General features: G+C 34.6%; 1 protein-coding gene across 1 annotated transcript; it reads left to right on the top strand.

Moving 5' to 3' along the window:
• Positions 1-5,179: 5,179 nt before the first annotated feature.
• On the top strand, positions 5,180-15,243 carry LOC126827881 (ER membrane protein complex subunit 1; the record flags this gene model as incomplete). Its single annotated transcript, XM_056102233.1, has 8 exons — positions 5,180-5,203; positions 5,929-6,013; positions 8,177-8,299; positions 8,736-8,857; positions 9,702-9,912; positions 11,048-11,132; positions 11,791-11,939; positions 13,061-15,243. Coding segments are annotated over 8 exons (960 nt in total), but the record flags the coding sequence as incomplete, so codon positions are not given.
• Between the last annotated feature and the right edge of the window lie 445 nt (positions 15,244-15,688).

Genomic DNA, 15,688 nt, shown 5'->3' with positions numbered 1-15,688 from the left:
CCCAAGCAGTGTTATACGAAATCTGGATAATACCAGACTTTTGTTTTATAAAAATAACGTGTAGGTGAAATCTACCTATCGTTATCAAGTACAGCACTGTATAGACCTCTAAAAGAACGGCAATAATAAAAATTGACCCGAAGTCTTAAAAGGGTTACGTGTCCGGATAAGCGATTTTGACGCACACATCCAAACTACTCAATATTTTGGGCTGAAATATTTAGACAAGGTATATACACCATTCCTCTATAGTTTGGCGCTTAAATTTCATACGTACGCCGTCTTTTATTTCTGAGACTCTGTTAATATTGGGATGGTCCCTTAAATCCACCCTAAAATGCACTCAAATTGATTATTTAGTTTTAAAAATTATCAAAGGGGTTTAATCTACCTGCTTGGATTCAATTGCATTAAAGATAGACCAACCAAAAGATTTTACCGAACACTCACAGGTGGTGCTGGCTTGTTTATATCTGCAGAAGATGCCAGATTTAAAAAAAAACCACAAAAAAACTCAATTTGTCATATGTTTGTAAATAATTAACAGAGGATGCCAGTTTAAAAAAAAAAATCAATTCATCATATTTTTGTAAATAATTAACATAAATTGAATTAAATTTTTGACAGTCATTTGTTATAAAGATGGTAGAAAGATTACAAGGTTTACGTCATCCAGCTCCTACTTTAAGTGATGAAGATATCGACCAAGAAGAAGAAGAGGTAGAAGAAGAAGAAGATTTAATTAGAGATGAGTTTAATTTACATAAAGTGATTGTAGCTGTTACCAAAGCTGGAAAGGTACAAATATTTTAAACACTTTAGGTGGTATACTATTTTTTTTTTGTTTAAATTAAAGTAGTCCCTTGTCAGTGTTGCAGGATTTGGATGGGGGGAAGTGTCTAGTTGTTCCAATGGGACATAAAACCAATGGCTCATTTATAGTATCGGCACTACATGAACCCCTGACATTTGGAAATTGAAATAAAAACAGGTTGTAGTGTTGCAATCCAGACAACATTTCCTCATAGCACACTGCATGATGTATGTCAGTTGTCATTTGAACGATTGGTGCAGAACAGTAGGACGTTAAACCCCATTTCTTTTCATTACATTTCTAAAGTTGTACTGAATTTGTGAAATGGTCATTCATTACCTTTCTAAAGTTGTACTGAATTAGTGAAGTATTAAAAGTTAACTATGAAGATCAAGTTCAGTAGCAAGTTGGAAATAAATAGCTTCAAGATATTTATTGGATGTCAGATATTCTAATTCTCAAAATATGAAACTTGTTAAATTACAGCTAAATTAAATATATAACATACAGTAGAACTTGTATTAAGCAAGCACCCAAGGGAAATTTAAAAATGCTTGCTTAATGGAGGTGCTCTTTGACCAGAGGTATCCAATATTGCCCTAACCCCTACCACAAAAAATAAAGATATAGATTGCATATATTTTTTCATTCATGTAGTATAACAATAACAATACATGTACTTTTTATCTAGTTGTGAATTCAAAGCAGTCGCGTATACATGTTTGTTTAGTAATACTGGATCTTGGCTCCCCAATATTTCTTTTACTTTCATCATACTGAATCATAGCGTCTAAAGTAAAAGCGTTTCAAAATGCCGTGAATTTGGGTATTTCCCACCACAACTATTTTAGCGATTACGCGACCACTTAATAAAATCTCTGTGCTTTTTGTGCTGACATAAATTAATTACGCTTGGGTGCATTGGGAGCGAACATCAATAAATTTGACTGTCGCTGAATCTTGCGCCGAACGAAAATTCTTTACTCAAATCTCGAACATAACTTCTGTAAACTTGTCATTTTGTACCAACCTTCAATACTACTGTCTACCATTGTGATGCATTCGATAATATTTATCCATTTTTGTGAAGAATATCAATGAATTAATTTTATTTTATCAAAAAAGCACATGAACAAAAAAAAACATTGCTGATTTTATCACCGATTTACAGGGGGTGTAACTCTGTAATATTATAGGGGGAGCTAAAACGTCTGTTTAACAACAAAGTGGCAATGGAAAAGAGATACTAGATGATCGTGACAAAACTTGGTACTTTCATTTTATTTAATCGGTATAAAATAATGTGTCGTTACACGTGAAAACAATGATCAGGTTAGTCGTTTAATAAAACAAAAGATTAATAAACAGATAATCCCGGGTTGATTGTTATTTTTACATTTCTTTTTACCTGATCAGTGGGGGTCCAGTTAATTAACTACTACTCAAGTGATTAGCGGGAGTTTTACCAAGAAAGAACGACAAGATGAAGATGGTATCATTCAACAATGGCCGTTGAATGGGCGATGTTTTGTTGAATTTATTAGTAAAATAGTGACCGCTTGCCGCGTTAGAGAATTGACCGTTGATACAGTAGAATTTTTACGGGGGGAATTAATCGTGATGCCCGTTGCACGCGTTGAACAGGTGCGTGTTTAGTAGGGGTTAAATTACTTTAAAATCGCTCGGGGGGATTTTTTGGTGCTCGTTGAAGCAAGTGTTCGCTGATTAGGAGTGCATGCCCGAGCAAGTTCTACTGTATACCCCCCTTTATATTAAGGATGAAATACTTTGATTTTATATCTTAAATTTGAATTGTTGAAATAATCAAATTGATAATGAGGTTAACAATCAATTGAGTTGTTAATTACCATAGATGAAATTAACAATTGATTGAATTGTTAAATACCAGAGATGAGATTAACAATTGATTGAATCACTAATTGCTTAATGGGAGAGTGACAATTGATTATCCCCCCACCCACACCCACACACACACACGCACGCACACACACCCCCCACGAGCACCCCCACCAACTCATGAATTTCTATATGATATTGTGTATGACAAACTATTTTTTTGATAATGCATTTTATTTATAATAAAATATTCAACTGTAATACTTTGATGGTTCAATTTTTAGATATTTGGTATTAGAAGTCAAACAGGAAAGATTGTATGGCAACATTATTTACCTGATTTATCTCCCTTTGATAAATACAACCGCCAGACCATGTTATTATTTGTTCAGCGTACTACTGCTCATTTTCCTAATCCACCACAGTGTGCTATACTGGGTAAAAATAAGGTAAGAAGAGGGATTTAATCCATTTATTCATTGCCTGCATGTAAATGGTTGGAATTTAAATCTTCCTAGAACATCAGATACCACTTCCCAAGTCACGTAGTTAACATAATTTAGGCAAACCTTGTAACTTTTAGCCTGTTTTGTATTCTGAAAGTGACCAATTTAATGTTAGTTTAAGTGGTACCTCCAGTTAAATCAATCTGATTAAAAGTTTTTTATACTTTCGATGGCCTCCACTACATGAAGATCTGACCGGTTGTAGTGGAAGGTCGGGTCAGAGGTCATACGAGCGGCTTTTAACCCTATGACGTCAGGCATTTGATTAACCAATCAGCGTTGATGTTTCTAGTGGGATAGGGAATCACGTGGCTAAGTGGGTAAAACGCTGGCTCGCTAGCCTAGAGGTCGGGTTTTCGATCCCTGCATTGGCCAAGAAAGTTCATCCAGATTTTCCGGCGTGGTTCCCCCTTGTCAGTGATGCAGGACGGAGGGTCTGACAAGGACAGCTGTCTAGTCCTTCGGGTGAGACGAAAAACCGAGGTCCCGTGTATACCTTGGAATGCACGTAAAAGATCCCTTGACAGTTGGAATTCGATATAAGAGTAGGCGATAGTGCTGCTGCCTGGGCAAAATTTCCCTCATAGCACACTGTATGGCGTATGCCCGTCTTCATTAGCCCAGCATAGGAGCAGAACAGTAGGACGTTAAACCCCATTTCATTTCTAGTGGGATACCCACAGTTCCATGCACCACACACCAAGGACTCGCCGTAACAAACCGTTTCATTGGCTAACCCCTCACATCAACCAGAACGCAGGTTATATAACAACTCTTTCAGATCCTGGTGTAGTAAAGTGAAGTAAAACAGAATTTTGAACTATAGAAAACGAAACGAAATAGGATCTGCGTTTTAATCCGATTGCAGTTAAATCTTTTCCGTCTTCATTAGCCCAGTCGGTGCAGAAAAGTAAAATGTTAAACCCCATTTCATTTGTTTACAGAGAACAGGAAATGCATTGATCTTTACAATTAACCCAGCTCTAGGAGTCACCATAGCTGGAACACCTTCAAATGGCCTTGACCTGGGTTACAAGGTCGTACAAGCATCTTTATTAAATGAAGTTGATGAACATTTTCTGAAGGGAATAATTTTGATGGACACTCAAGGAAAGGTATGCAAATATTATTTTATGTAAAATCTCACAATTGAACAAAGTTGTGTTAGAGAGATTATTTTGTTGAACATTTTGGGATAAAATTTGTTTTTCAGAATTATATACTGCTTATGTGGGGATCCAGAAGTCCCACATGTTGTCTGTCACTGGCATGTGTTTTTAATTTATTCATAGTGCACCACATGCCCCACACCCCTTCCTAGGTGCTACCAAAATCTAGTTGAAATTAGATCTTTATTTTGTGCATACAGATTATCCTTGTCCATACTAAAGATATAAACTTAACAAAAAACAGCACTTCATATGGGGGGGGGGGGGGGGTTGGTTGGCCAAATGGTCACAAGGTCTGTCAGTAAGTCATGTTGTGTGGTTTCGATTCCTCGCTTGTATATGATAAGGAGTAGGGTTTTCTCCGGGTCCTCCGGTTTCCTTCTAATGCTAAAGAATCCTATGCACAAGTGAATTATTGAAATAAAATTGAACCATATGTTAGTCCCGAAATGACCTAGTTTGTATGTGTGGACATTAAACCCTCTCTCTCTCTCTCTATCTCTCTCTCTCTCTCTGTACTCATAATGTGCCTGTCTTGTTAAATTCACCATGTTGGGCGCAATATAGCCCTTTTGGAGCTGACGTGCAAAAAAACTCCATTTCATTTCATATGTGTCACCTTTTCTGTTATAGATTCATGTTTATCCGGAGAGTGTACAGATATCCTCATCTCTACCATCTTTATACTTACATCTAACAGATCTAGATACCAATATTATAACAGGATACAGGATCGTTAATACTAATGATAAGGTAAGTTACGGGTCAATCAGCATGTTACAGGATTGTTAATACCGGTGATAAGGCAAGTTACAGGTCAACCAGAATATAACAGGATCGTTAATACCAATGATAAGGTAAGTTACAGGTCGATCAGCATATAACAGGATCGTTAATACCAATGATATGGTAAGTTACATGTCAATCAGAATATAACATGATCATAATAATACTCATGATAAGGTAAGTTACATGTCAACTAGAATATAACAGGATCGTTAATACTAATGATAAAGTTAGTTACAGGTCAACCAGTATATAACAGGATCGTTAATACCAATGATATGGTAAGTTACAGGTCAACCAGAATACAACAGGATCGTTAATACTAATTATAAGGTAAGTTACGGGTCAACCAGCATATTACAGGATCGTTAATACTAATGATATGGTAAGTTACATGTCAACCAGCATATAACAGGATACAGTATCATTTATTACTCTGATAAAGTAAATTATGCGTCAACCAGCATATAACAGATCATGAATACTCATGTTAAGGTAAGTTAGGTTCAACCAGAATGCAACACATGATTTAAACTACAGCAGCTAAACATAATCAGTTTGAGAGTGACACCAAGGTCAGTTCTATTAAGGGTACAGCATCTCCACAAACAATATTTTCTTCTGTGGAATATTGAAAATGGCTAGTAACAGTATATTATTTTACATCATTGAACACAAAAAGACTTTTTGAATTGAACTAAAAACAATCAAGGCAACAGGGATCCCTTATTATAAGAGATCACTGATTATTATAGCAGGATTGACTTTATCTGATGTTTCTGTATGTTCTTACTAGGGATTGAAGGCAGATGAAGTATGGAATATAAATCTACAGAAATCACAGCAGACTATAACACAAGTTGTATGTAAACGAGCTATAGGTATGTACTATATTAATTATCTAATCGTTCCATATGTTGTATTAAACCACAGCAAATGCAAATTGGGAGTTTATATATATAATCCTATATTTGTATCTGTTAGAGAATATGGTGGCCTGTGGAACCTCAAGAGTTTTATATAAACAAACTGGTCTTCTTGGCAGCTGTCATCATACCGAACACTTTACACAAAATATTAGGGTAAAATATACATGCCTTTAAAGGAAAAGTTCACCCAAGCAGATTATTTTGCTTAGTCATAATATGTACACTATGAAGAAACACTTCTGTGTTGAAGAATTGAAACAATATTAAAATTTTAAAGATCAAAAAGGCATATTCAATTTAATAAAAGTCACTACAAAGGCCTGTGCTATATTCCTGTCCATTGATATTTCTCAACCAATCAAAACTAAGATTAATAGTTATGTCAGCAAGTTTGTGAAGTCAAGGTCTGGACTATATGACGTTGTTCGTAGTGCATTATGACGTCAAACATTTGGATACAATGTCGACGCTCACTACCAATGCTTATCTTTATAATTAAATGTATTATTAACGTTTTTCAGTGGTTTTAATTTTTATTGTTGTCGTCCACGTCCTTCAATCCGTCGGTCTATAGGCTAAAGTTAATATCTGATTGGCTTTAAATTTATACTCAGTGTTTAAGGTCATGAGACGAAGAAGCCTATTGATTTTCAGCAATTTTCGATAATTACTGCCAGAGTTATGGCCCTTGATCACTTCAAAAAATCTTGTGGATGCTCTAGAGGTCAAAGTTAATATCCGATTGACATTAAATTTATACACAGTGTTTAAGGTCATGAGATGAAGAATCCTATTGATTTTCAACGATTTTCGATAATTACTGCCAGAGTTATGGTCCTTGATCACTTCAAAAAATCTTGTGGACGCTCTAGAGGTCAAAGTTAATATCCGATTGACATTAAATTTATACACAGTGTTTAAGGTCATGAGATGAAGAATCCTATTGATTTTCAATGAATCTTTATGACTTGAACAGCTAAATCCATGATGTTAAAAGTTTCGTATACTAAATGTTAGCATGGGCCCAAACTTTATAAAAAACAAACAAATTCTAATTTGTTTTCTGATAATTACTTAATGAGTTGTTACTCTTAATCAGATTTTAATGTATTATAAATGTTTCATTACCAAAAAAAGTAAAAATATGCGACAAAGTTTGTTGACTGGGGGATCACGTGGCTAAGTGGGTAAGACGCTAGCTCACTAGCCTGAAGGTCGGGTGTTCGATCCCTGCATTGGCCGAGAAAGTTCATCCAGATTTTCCGGCGTGGTTCTCCCTTGTTAGTGATGCAGGACGGAGGGGCTGACAAGGAAAGCTGTCTAGTCGTTCGGATGGGACGAAAAACCTAGGTCCCGTGTACACATTGGTGTGCACGTAAAAGATCCCTTGGCAGTTGGAATTCGATATAAGAGTAGGCCGAGGTCCTGTGTACACATTGGCGTGCACGTAAAAGATCCCTTGGCAGTTGGAATTCGATATAAGAGTAGGCCGTAGTGCCGCTGTCCGGGCAAAATTTCCCTCATAGCACACTGTATGGCGTATGCCCGTCTTCATTAGCCCAGGTTAGGAGCAGAACAGTAGGACGTTAAACTCCATTTCATTTCATTTCTTGTTGACTGCCCGGACGATATAGCTGCTGTGGGCGTATGTTTTGTTGCCTGGCAACCTATCTTTCTATTATACATTAATTTATGTTCCAAAGAATGTCTTGCTTTCATGAAATTATTTTTTAATGAGGAATTTAAAAACATGACTTTTTCGACATTCATATGTGAATGGCATTCTTGTGACATGGAAATCTGTGCCTATAATCTATGCTGGAGTTCCAGCTATTATAAGACAATTCTTATTGCTATCACTAAGGGGATCTCTCACAGCTGAAGTCTTCTGTGTACAATCCAATTCATTTTTTCTGTGTGTCTGGAAAGTGTTAGATGACTATTTTCTGTGTCCTTGTAAACTATGTATAAACTATTTGTGCTTGATAACGATAAGAGAATACTTGTCGAAACGTCGTGCTATGCCTATAAACCAGTGATTGTATTTCCATATAAACTGTTTTGTGTTTTTAACTATAAAGATGTTATATTGTATTTTTTTTGGTGTTTTTGTAGAACATGTACATTCCCAGGGTCGTGTATTAGGTGATAGAAGTGTGTTGTATAAATATTTAAATCCTAATCTAATGGCTGTTGTAACAGAAGGTGAAGAACCACCATCACCTGGTACACACAAAGGTTCGTAGAATAATAGAAAGACATTTTACATAGATTGTTGAAATGATACAACCTCTTTGATTTTGTTGGGTTTTTTCATCAAAAAAAGGTCTTGATTTAATTTAGTTTGTGTTGAGTGGATGTTAAACCCTCTCTCTCTCTCATTACTCATTACATGACCATTACTTAAAAAATGTAATGATTCCATTACCATTACTCATTACATGACCATTACTTAAAAAATGTAATGATTCCATTACCATTACTCATTACATGACCATTACTTAAAAAATGTAATGATTCCATTACCATTACTCATTACATGACCATTACTTAAAAAATGTAATGATTCCATTACCATTACTCATTACCCTTATTACAATTACCCATTACCATTACCCCAGCCCAGTATAGTAACAAGAATGAATAGTAATTTATTCTTTCCCTTTATTTTCAGGTCCATCTAAGTTTTTCAGCATATATTTAGTAGATGGTGTTACAGGTCATATAGTCTTTCATGTAAATCATAAAAGATGTCACGGACCAATTAATACAGTACATTCCGAGAACTGGGTTGTTGTAAGTACCATCAATCCCATTAAAATACAGATCTATATTTCATTTTGTTTTTTTTATACTTTCGATGGCCTACAATACATGAAGATCTGACAAGTTGTACTAGAAGGTCACTTCAGGGGTCGTACAAGCAGCTTTTGACCCTATGACGTCATGCATTGATTAATCAATCAGCGTTGACGTTTTTTGTGGTTTACCCACAGTTCCATGCATGGCACGCCAAGAAGTCGCCGTAGCAGACCGTTTCATTTGCTAATCCCTCACATCATCCAGAACACGTCAATGATAACAACTCTTCCAGATCCTAGTGTAGTAAAGACAAGTAAAATGAAATTTTGAACGAAACGAGATAGGATCTGTTTTTTAATCAGATTGTAAGTATTATTAGATAAATATGTGACCAATATTTATACACTCACATTGAAATGTGAAGCAAAAAGAAAAATGATTGGCGTGCCCAAGTTGAGCTTTGTTGTGGATTCCATAAAGTAGTTAGGTTTTTAAACGTGAAAATACTGTGTAATTCAACATGGCATCAGAGGGGTTTAATATATTTAGGTACAAAATAGTACCAAATAGTTTATATATATGAAAGTCAAGGTTTGGACTAGGCCTTGAAATGTGGTCGTATATTTCTAGAATTATCCGTTAAGTGCTCCACACTTTTACTCCCAACACATTATAGTCGGTATTGAACTAGATGGGTTTGAATCCCGGTGTAGGCCAAAAAAACCCCCCAAAAAACCTTCACCATTTTTCAAGAACAGCCTTCACTAAAACCGGCATCATTCTATTTGAAGGTTCTTTTGATGGGAAAATATTTTTGTATTGCATTTGTTTATTTCAGTACTCCTACTTCAGTGAAAAGCATCGTCGACATGAGATTGCTGTATTAGAGATGTTTGAGGGAAAGGAACAGAGTAATTCTACTGCCTTCTCCTCCCTCTCCCCTCCACCTCAACCCCTAGTCTTACGTCAGTCTTATGTCTTCTCGTCACCTTTATCAGCCATGGCAACCACTGTTACGGAAAAGGGGCTGACAAATAAAAATATTATTAGTGAGTTTATATATATTCGATTTGGGGGGGTTAGATGGCCGAATGCTTAGCACTTGCGAGCTGTTTCATAAGGTTTGTCATTTAGTCAACTGCCGGGGTTTCGATTCCCCGGTTGTACATGACAAGGAGTAGGGTTTCATTTACCAATATGGCCATACCTATCTGAATTTGTGTTATTTGAAAACACCTTTTGAAAGGAACCCAGATCTTTGGGATATAAATATATATTATAAGTTTCATCGAAATCGAATAAAAAATATTTACATCTAGCGGGTCCACAACCCTGGTAATATATACTCCTACACTATTTGCGTACGGGGAATGGCTATTTTACGAAATTCTAATTCAACAGTCATTATTGTGTAACAGTGATAATTTAAATATTTTTTTTAAATTGAATAAGAATTGTGATCTCTAGAGGGACCACAAGCTAAAAATGTGATTTTTCATACAATGAAATGAAATGAAATGAAATGGGTTTAACATCCTACTGTTCTTTCATACAATCAGGGGCCATAATCCAGGAAATTATGGTCTGGTGTGCACAAATATCGAAAGGAACCAAGATTTGTTTTGGTTTAAAACTTACGTTTCAAGTTTCAGCAAAATCTGATGAAAAGTGTAACATCTAGAGTGTCCAAGAGCTAAAAATGTGATTTTTCATGTGGATGTGTTTGCTCTTATCAAAATCTTTCAGTTACAAATTTTAGAGTTTTGAAATTTTAAACAATAATCATCATTGAGACTCCAGTACCTATTTATGTATCCAGACCCTTAACTAAGCGGGGGGTTGGATGGCTGAATGGTTAGCGCGCGCGCGCTGTATCATAAAGTCTGTTATTGTGTCGACTGGCGTGGTTTCGAATCCCCGGTTGTACGTGACAAAGAGTAGGGTCGCCTGTCCAACCTCGTGGGTTTTCTCCGGGTCCTCCGGTTTCCTCCCACTGCTAAAGACCCCTACGCGCAAGCGAATTATTGAAATAAAATGAAACCATATGTTAGTCCCGAAATGACCTAGTTTGTGTCGAGTGGACGTTAAACCCCATTTCTCTCTCTCTCCTTAACTAAGCATTATTTAGATTGGTTTACAGGATTTCCACTTATTTCTTTCTAATTTGGATTAATGTTCTTTCAGTATCGTTAAAATTTGGAGGTTTACTGTCATTACCTAAAGCTTTATTAGATCCTAGACGACCTGCCATGCCATCACAAGAAAGCATGTAAGTCTTATTAATATATGAAACTAATATTAATAGTCATGGGTAAATAAACCAAAATAGTAGTAGATTGTTTTATTAAAGGTACATTATGTAAAGAATTAGATAAAGAGTTGGTTGTTCAAAAATAGATAATGCAAAATGAATATATTGAAAATTTCATTCAAATTACTTTAATCTGAGCCATGTTATCAATAATTGTAGTTTTGACAAGATGTGTGTATTAATTGTGTATTATCGTAACCACGGTCATGGTATATTCGAGGTGTAGCCTCACCTTCCCATTTTTAAATTAAATCATTAAATGGCTGAACCGTTCTAATCTACTTAAAATTGGAGCCATCCAATGACATCGAGAGTTGATTATAGTCTCGTCATGTTAATAAATGTGTAATTAATAATTCATATAACATTTAAGGAATAATGTTTCTGTAAGATATAAGTTTTTATACATTATATGTCCTTTTGTGAGACCTTCAACACATCCATCATAAAATTATATATGGTTGCAACCCGGTGTATCAAGATTTCGAAGAGACTTAAGACTCGTTCAGTTTAGAATGTCATCTTCATTAACCATGGCTCCTTTCCATATTTCAAGGATAGGAAATCAAATTATCTTCTTTCAGATAACTTGTATTTGTATGTTTGTATTTATTAGGGAAGAGGGTGTTATACCATATATACCAGAAATACCAATACATACTGAAGCTATAATAAATTATAATCGTACATTAAGTCGTGTTGATGGTATATATACAGGACCTGCTGGTCTAGAATCTACATCACTTATACTTACATATGGTTTAGGTAAGATGTTCTTAAGGTATACTTTTAAAGTATCACCTGTTTTCAAAACAATCTTTTTATGACCTAGACTTCCTGGAATAAACGATCCCTGCATTGGCCGAGAAAGTACATCCAGATTTTCCGGCGTGGTTCCCGCTTGTCAGTGATGCAGGACAGAGGGCCTGACAAGGACAGATGTCTAGTCGTTTGGATGGGATGAAAAACTGAGGTCCTGTGTACACATTGGCGTGCATGTAAAAGATCCCTTGACAGTTGGAATTCGATATAAGAGTAGGCCGTCTGGCCAAAACTTCCCTCATAGCACAATGTATGGCGTATGCCCGTCTTCATTAGCCCAGTTCGGAGCAGAACAGTAGGACGAAAACAAAACACCATTTCATTTCATTTCCTGGAATAAAAAAATGAGCCCAGGGACCAGCGATAATCATATTTTATTTATGATGCATTTCTGTTCTTTTGTCCGACTCATGTAGGAAGGTCAGTTTATTTTGCTGAGAAATAAGTAGGAAAAACTGTTACATAGGCAAATCAAGTGCACTGATTTAGAAATATTTCACAAACTTTAATTATCCTGCCCTGAATGAAGTTAAAGGAGCGATATTGATATGGGTTTCATCCTTCTGTCCTGCAATTTCTTTCTTGAGAATATCTGATACACCATTCAAGATTTCTTTATCAAACTTTGTAAACACATCAACTTATTGTAGTGGTTGTGTTACCACAAAAACACATTTGACTTAGAGGGGGATGAGATGGCTGAATGGTTAGGACGTGTACGCTGTATCATAAGGTCTGTCATTGAGTCAACTGCCGTGGGTTCGGTTCGCCGACCCGAGTAGGGTCGCCTGTCCAACCTTGTGGGTTTTCTCCGGGTCCTCCGGTTTTCTCCCACTGCTAAAGACCCCTACACGCTATTGAAGTATTGAAATAAAATTGAACCATGTGTTAGTCCGAAAATGACCTAGATTGTGTTGAGTGTACGCTAAACCCCATTTCTCTCTCTTTTGAAATACAATCATTATTCCAGAGCATATCTCATTCAAGCCATTCAAGATATCTGACACGGAATAGGAGACTGAATTATATATATTTTTAACCTTATGTTTATTTTTTTATTTCAGATATGTTCTACACCCGAGTTATGCCATCTAAAATGTTCGATGTTTTAAAAGAAGATTTTGATTATGTTTTAATTGGTTCCATTTTATTTATTATGATTCTTGTATCAATATTAACTCAAAAGTTAGCCGCTAAAAGAGCTCTATCCAGGGCATGGAAGTAAATCTCGTTTAATATTAGTGTAGAATTTTATCCAATTTTTCTCCTCGTTTTGTGTAATGTTTTCTTTGTTTTTTTGTGTGAATTGAATTATGTTTGGTTTTGTATAAATGGATCTATGTTTTTGTATTTTTTACTGAATCAGGTTATAAAAATTTGTATTTGTTTATATGTGCATTTGTATAAAGACTCCTTTCAAAAATTATGTAAAACAAAGGATTATACAAAAAGTTGTATTTATTGATATGCATATTTTGTATAGGGAGGTCTTTCAATAATTATGTAAAACAAGGGATTATATAAAAGGATATTGTGTATGTATGCATTTTGTATAAGGACATTTTGTATATTGTGTATGTATGCAATTTGTATAAGGACATTTTATATAAGAACATCTTGTATATTGTGTATGTATACATTTTGTTTAAGAACATCTTGTATTTGCGTATGTATGCAGTCTGTATAAAGACATCTTGTATATTGTGCATGTATGCATTTTGTATAAAGACATCTTGTATATATGCATTTTGTATAAGGACATCTTGTATATTTTGTGTGTATACATTTTGTATAAGAACATCTTGTATATGTATACATTTTATATAAGGACATCTTGTATATTGTGTATATATGCATTTTATATAAGAACATCTTGTATATTGTGCATGTATGCATTTTGTGTAAAGACATCTCGTATATATGCATTTTGTAAAAGGACATCTTGTATATTGTGTGTGTATACATTTTATATGAGGGCATTTTTTATGAATAATGTAAAACATAGGATTATATATTGAGCATAATACATGTTTATGTATATTTATGATAATAATCAAGGGGTTGTTTCTAGATCAGTTTAAAGGGGTACTCAATAGTTAATACAGATCAATTAGGCATGAATATGTGCAACATCTGAAACAAATCTTAATAATACATTACAGGTATTTATTTGAGAAGGTTTAAGGTTAGGGATGTTACATGTATGATGTCGCACTCATGTTACTGTGGTTTCTAAGAAGTTCGATGCACAGTTGTGATGATTGCTTTGCTCTATGTAGTGAGGTACTGGGAACTTTATAAAAAACAAACGACCTGGGACTCTGAATGTGAAAAGTTATGTCTCTAAAAAAAAATTTTCTTCTGGTATCCACATTAGATGTAGATTATGTACTTTATATTTCATCTGTTTTACATACAGGTTTGATTCAGATGACTTTTTCTTGATCATCTCACACTGACTGATTTGACTAATAGGCGAAACTGTGGAGATCTATTGATAAGCTGTTTTTTTTATCATTAAGACTTTTGAGATGGTGAGAAACCATCTTCCAGTTTCACAGAGATAATATTTTTATTATTATTATTATTACACTTTACATAAATATGAACAGACATATTAGAGCAAGAAAATATTACATTTACATAATGAAAAGAGATAACAAAGAGAATATACTTGATGAAATATATAAAAAAAAAATTGTTATTGTCACCCACCTTTGGACAAGATAACTTTGATTCTATCTGATAGAGAGTAATGAAACTTAGTGTATAGTTGATAATCAGTTTGATTGCTCGATACTTTTGAAAAAAAAATAAATGTGCGATTAATTAATATGTGTCATCGATTTATTTTGGGATTTCGGCGGGGGACATCAGCCTCACTGTTGGCTTGTTATAGATTAAATTACATGTAACTAAAAATTAAAAGAGCTCTGGATAAGATAGATTTTTATTTCTGACAAATGGGTTCAGATGGGATATTTATGTGGACAGGTTCTGCTAACTATATTTAAGAAGAACTTTAAATTTGTGTAACATTTTGCAAAGACAATGTTGCTTTAATTGCAAATTTTACTGTTAAATGTTCATGTGTTGAATCCAAGGAGCAAATGTTGATTGTTTATCAAAATATTGTTGGTGTAATATATTATTTTGTTGTTTAAAATATAATTAAATTATCAATTGTAAACACAATCAAATATTCCATACACTTTTCATACTACTAAATAAAACCATTTAACACTTATATTATGTTTGTAGTCTTTGAAAGTTTTTCCAAATGGCTAGCCTTGTCAAGAGTAAGGGAACTTCCTTTCCACCAGCCAGGCGAGCATTAAAGATACATTATGTAAGATTTAGATAAAGAGCTAGCCATTCTTGCTATAATAGCTCAAAAATAGATAATGTAAAATGAAAATATTGAAAATTTCATTCAAATTACTTCATTCTGAGCCATTTTGAAATGGCGAATTAAAATCTCGAGAATCTGATGCCATCGAAAGTTGATTATGGTCTTGTTTTTTTAATAAATGTCTAATTATTAGTTTATATAACATATCAGGCCTAAAGAAAGACCTGCAATAGGCAGATTTAGCTCTTGCATAATGTATGTTTCCATGCAAGGTATATTTGAATTAGTCAGCAAATGTTGAAAATAATATAAATGTTAAGTTATCTGTACAAAAGTTGGC

The sequence above is a fragment of the Patella vulgata genome, chromosome 7 (genome assembly GCF_932274485.2).
Source record: "Patella vulgata chromosome 7, xgPatVulg1.2, whole genome shotgun sequence".
Classification (NCBI taxonomy): Eukaryota; Metazoa; Mollusca; class Gastropoda; family Patellidae; genus Patella; species Patella vulgata.
This window is presented reverse-complemented; position numbering and strand designations above follow the sequence as displayed.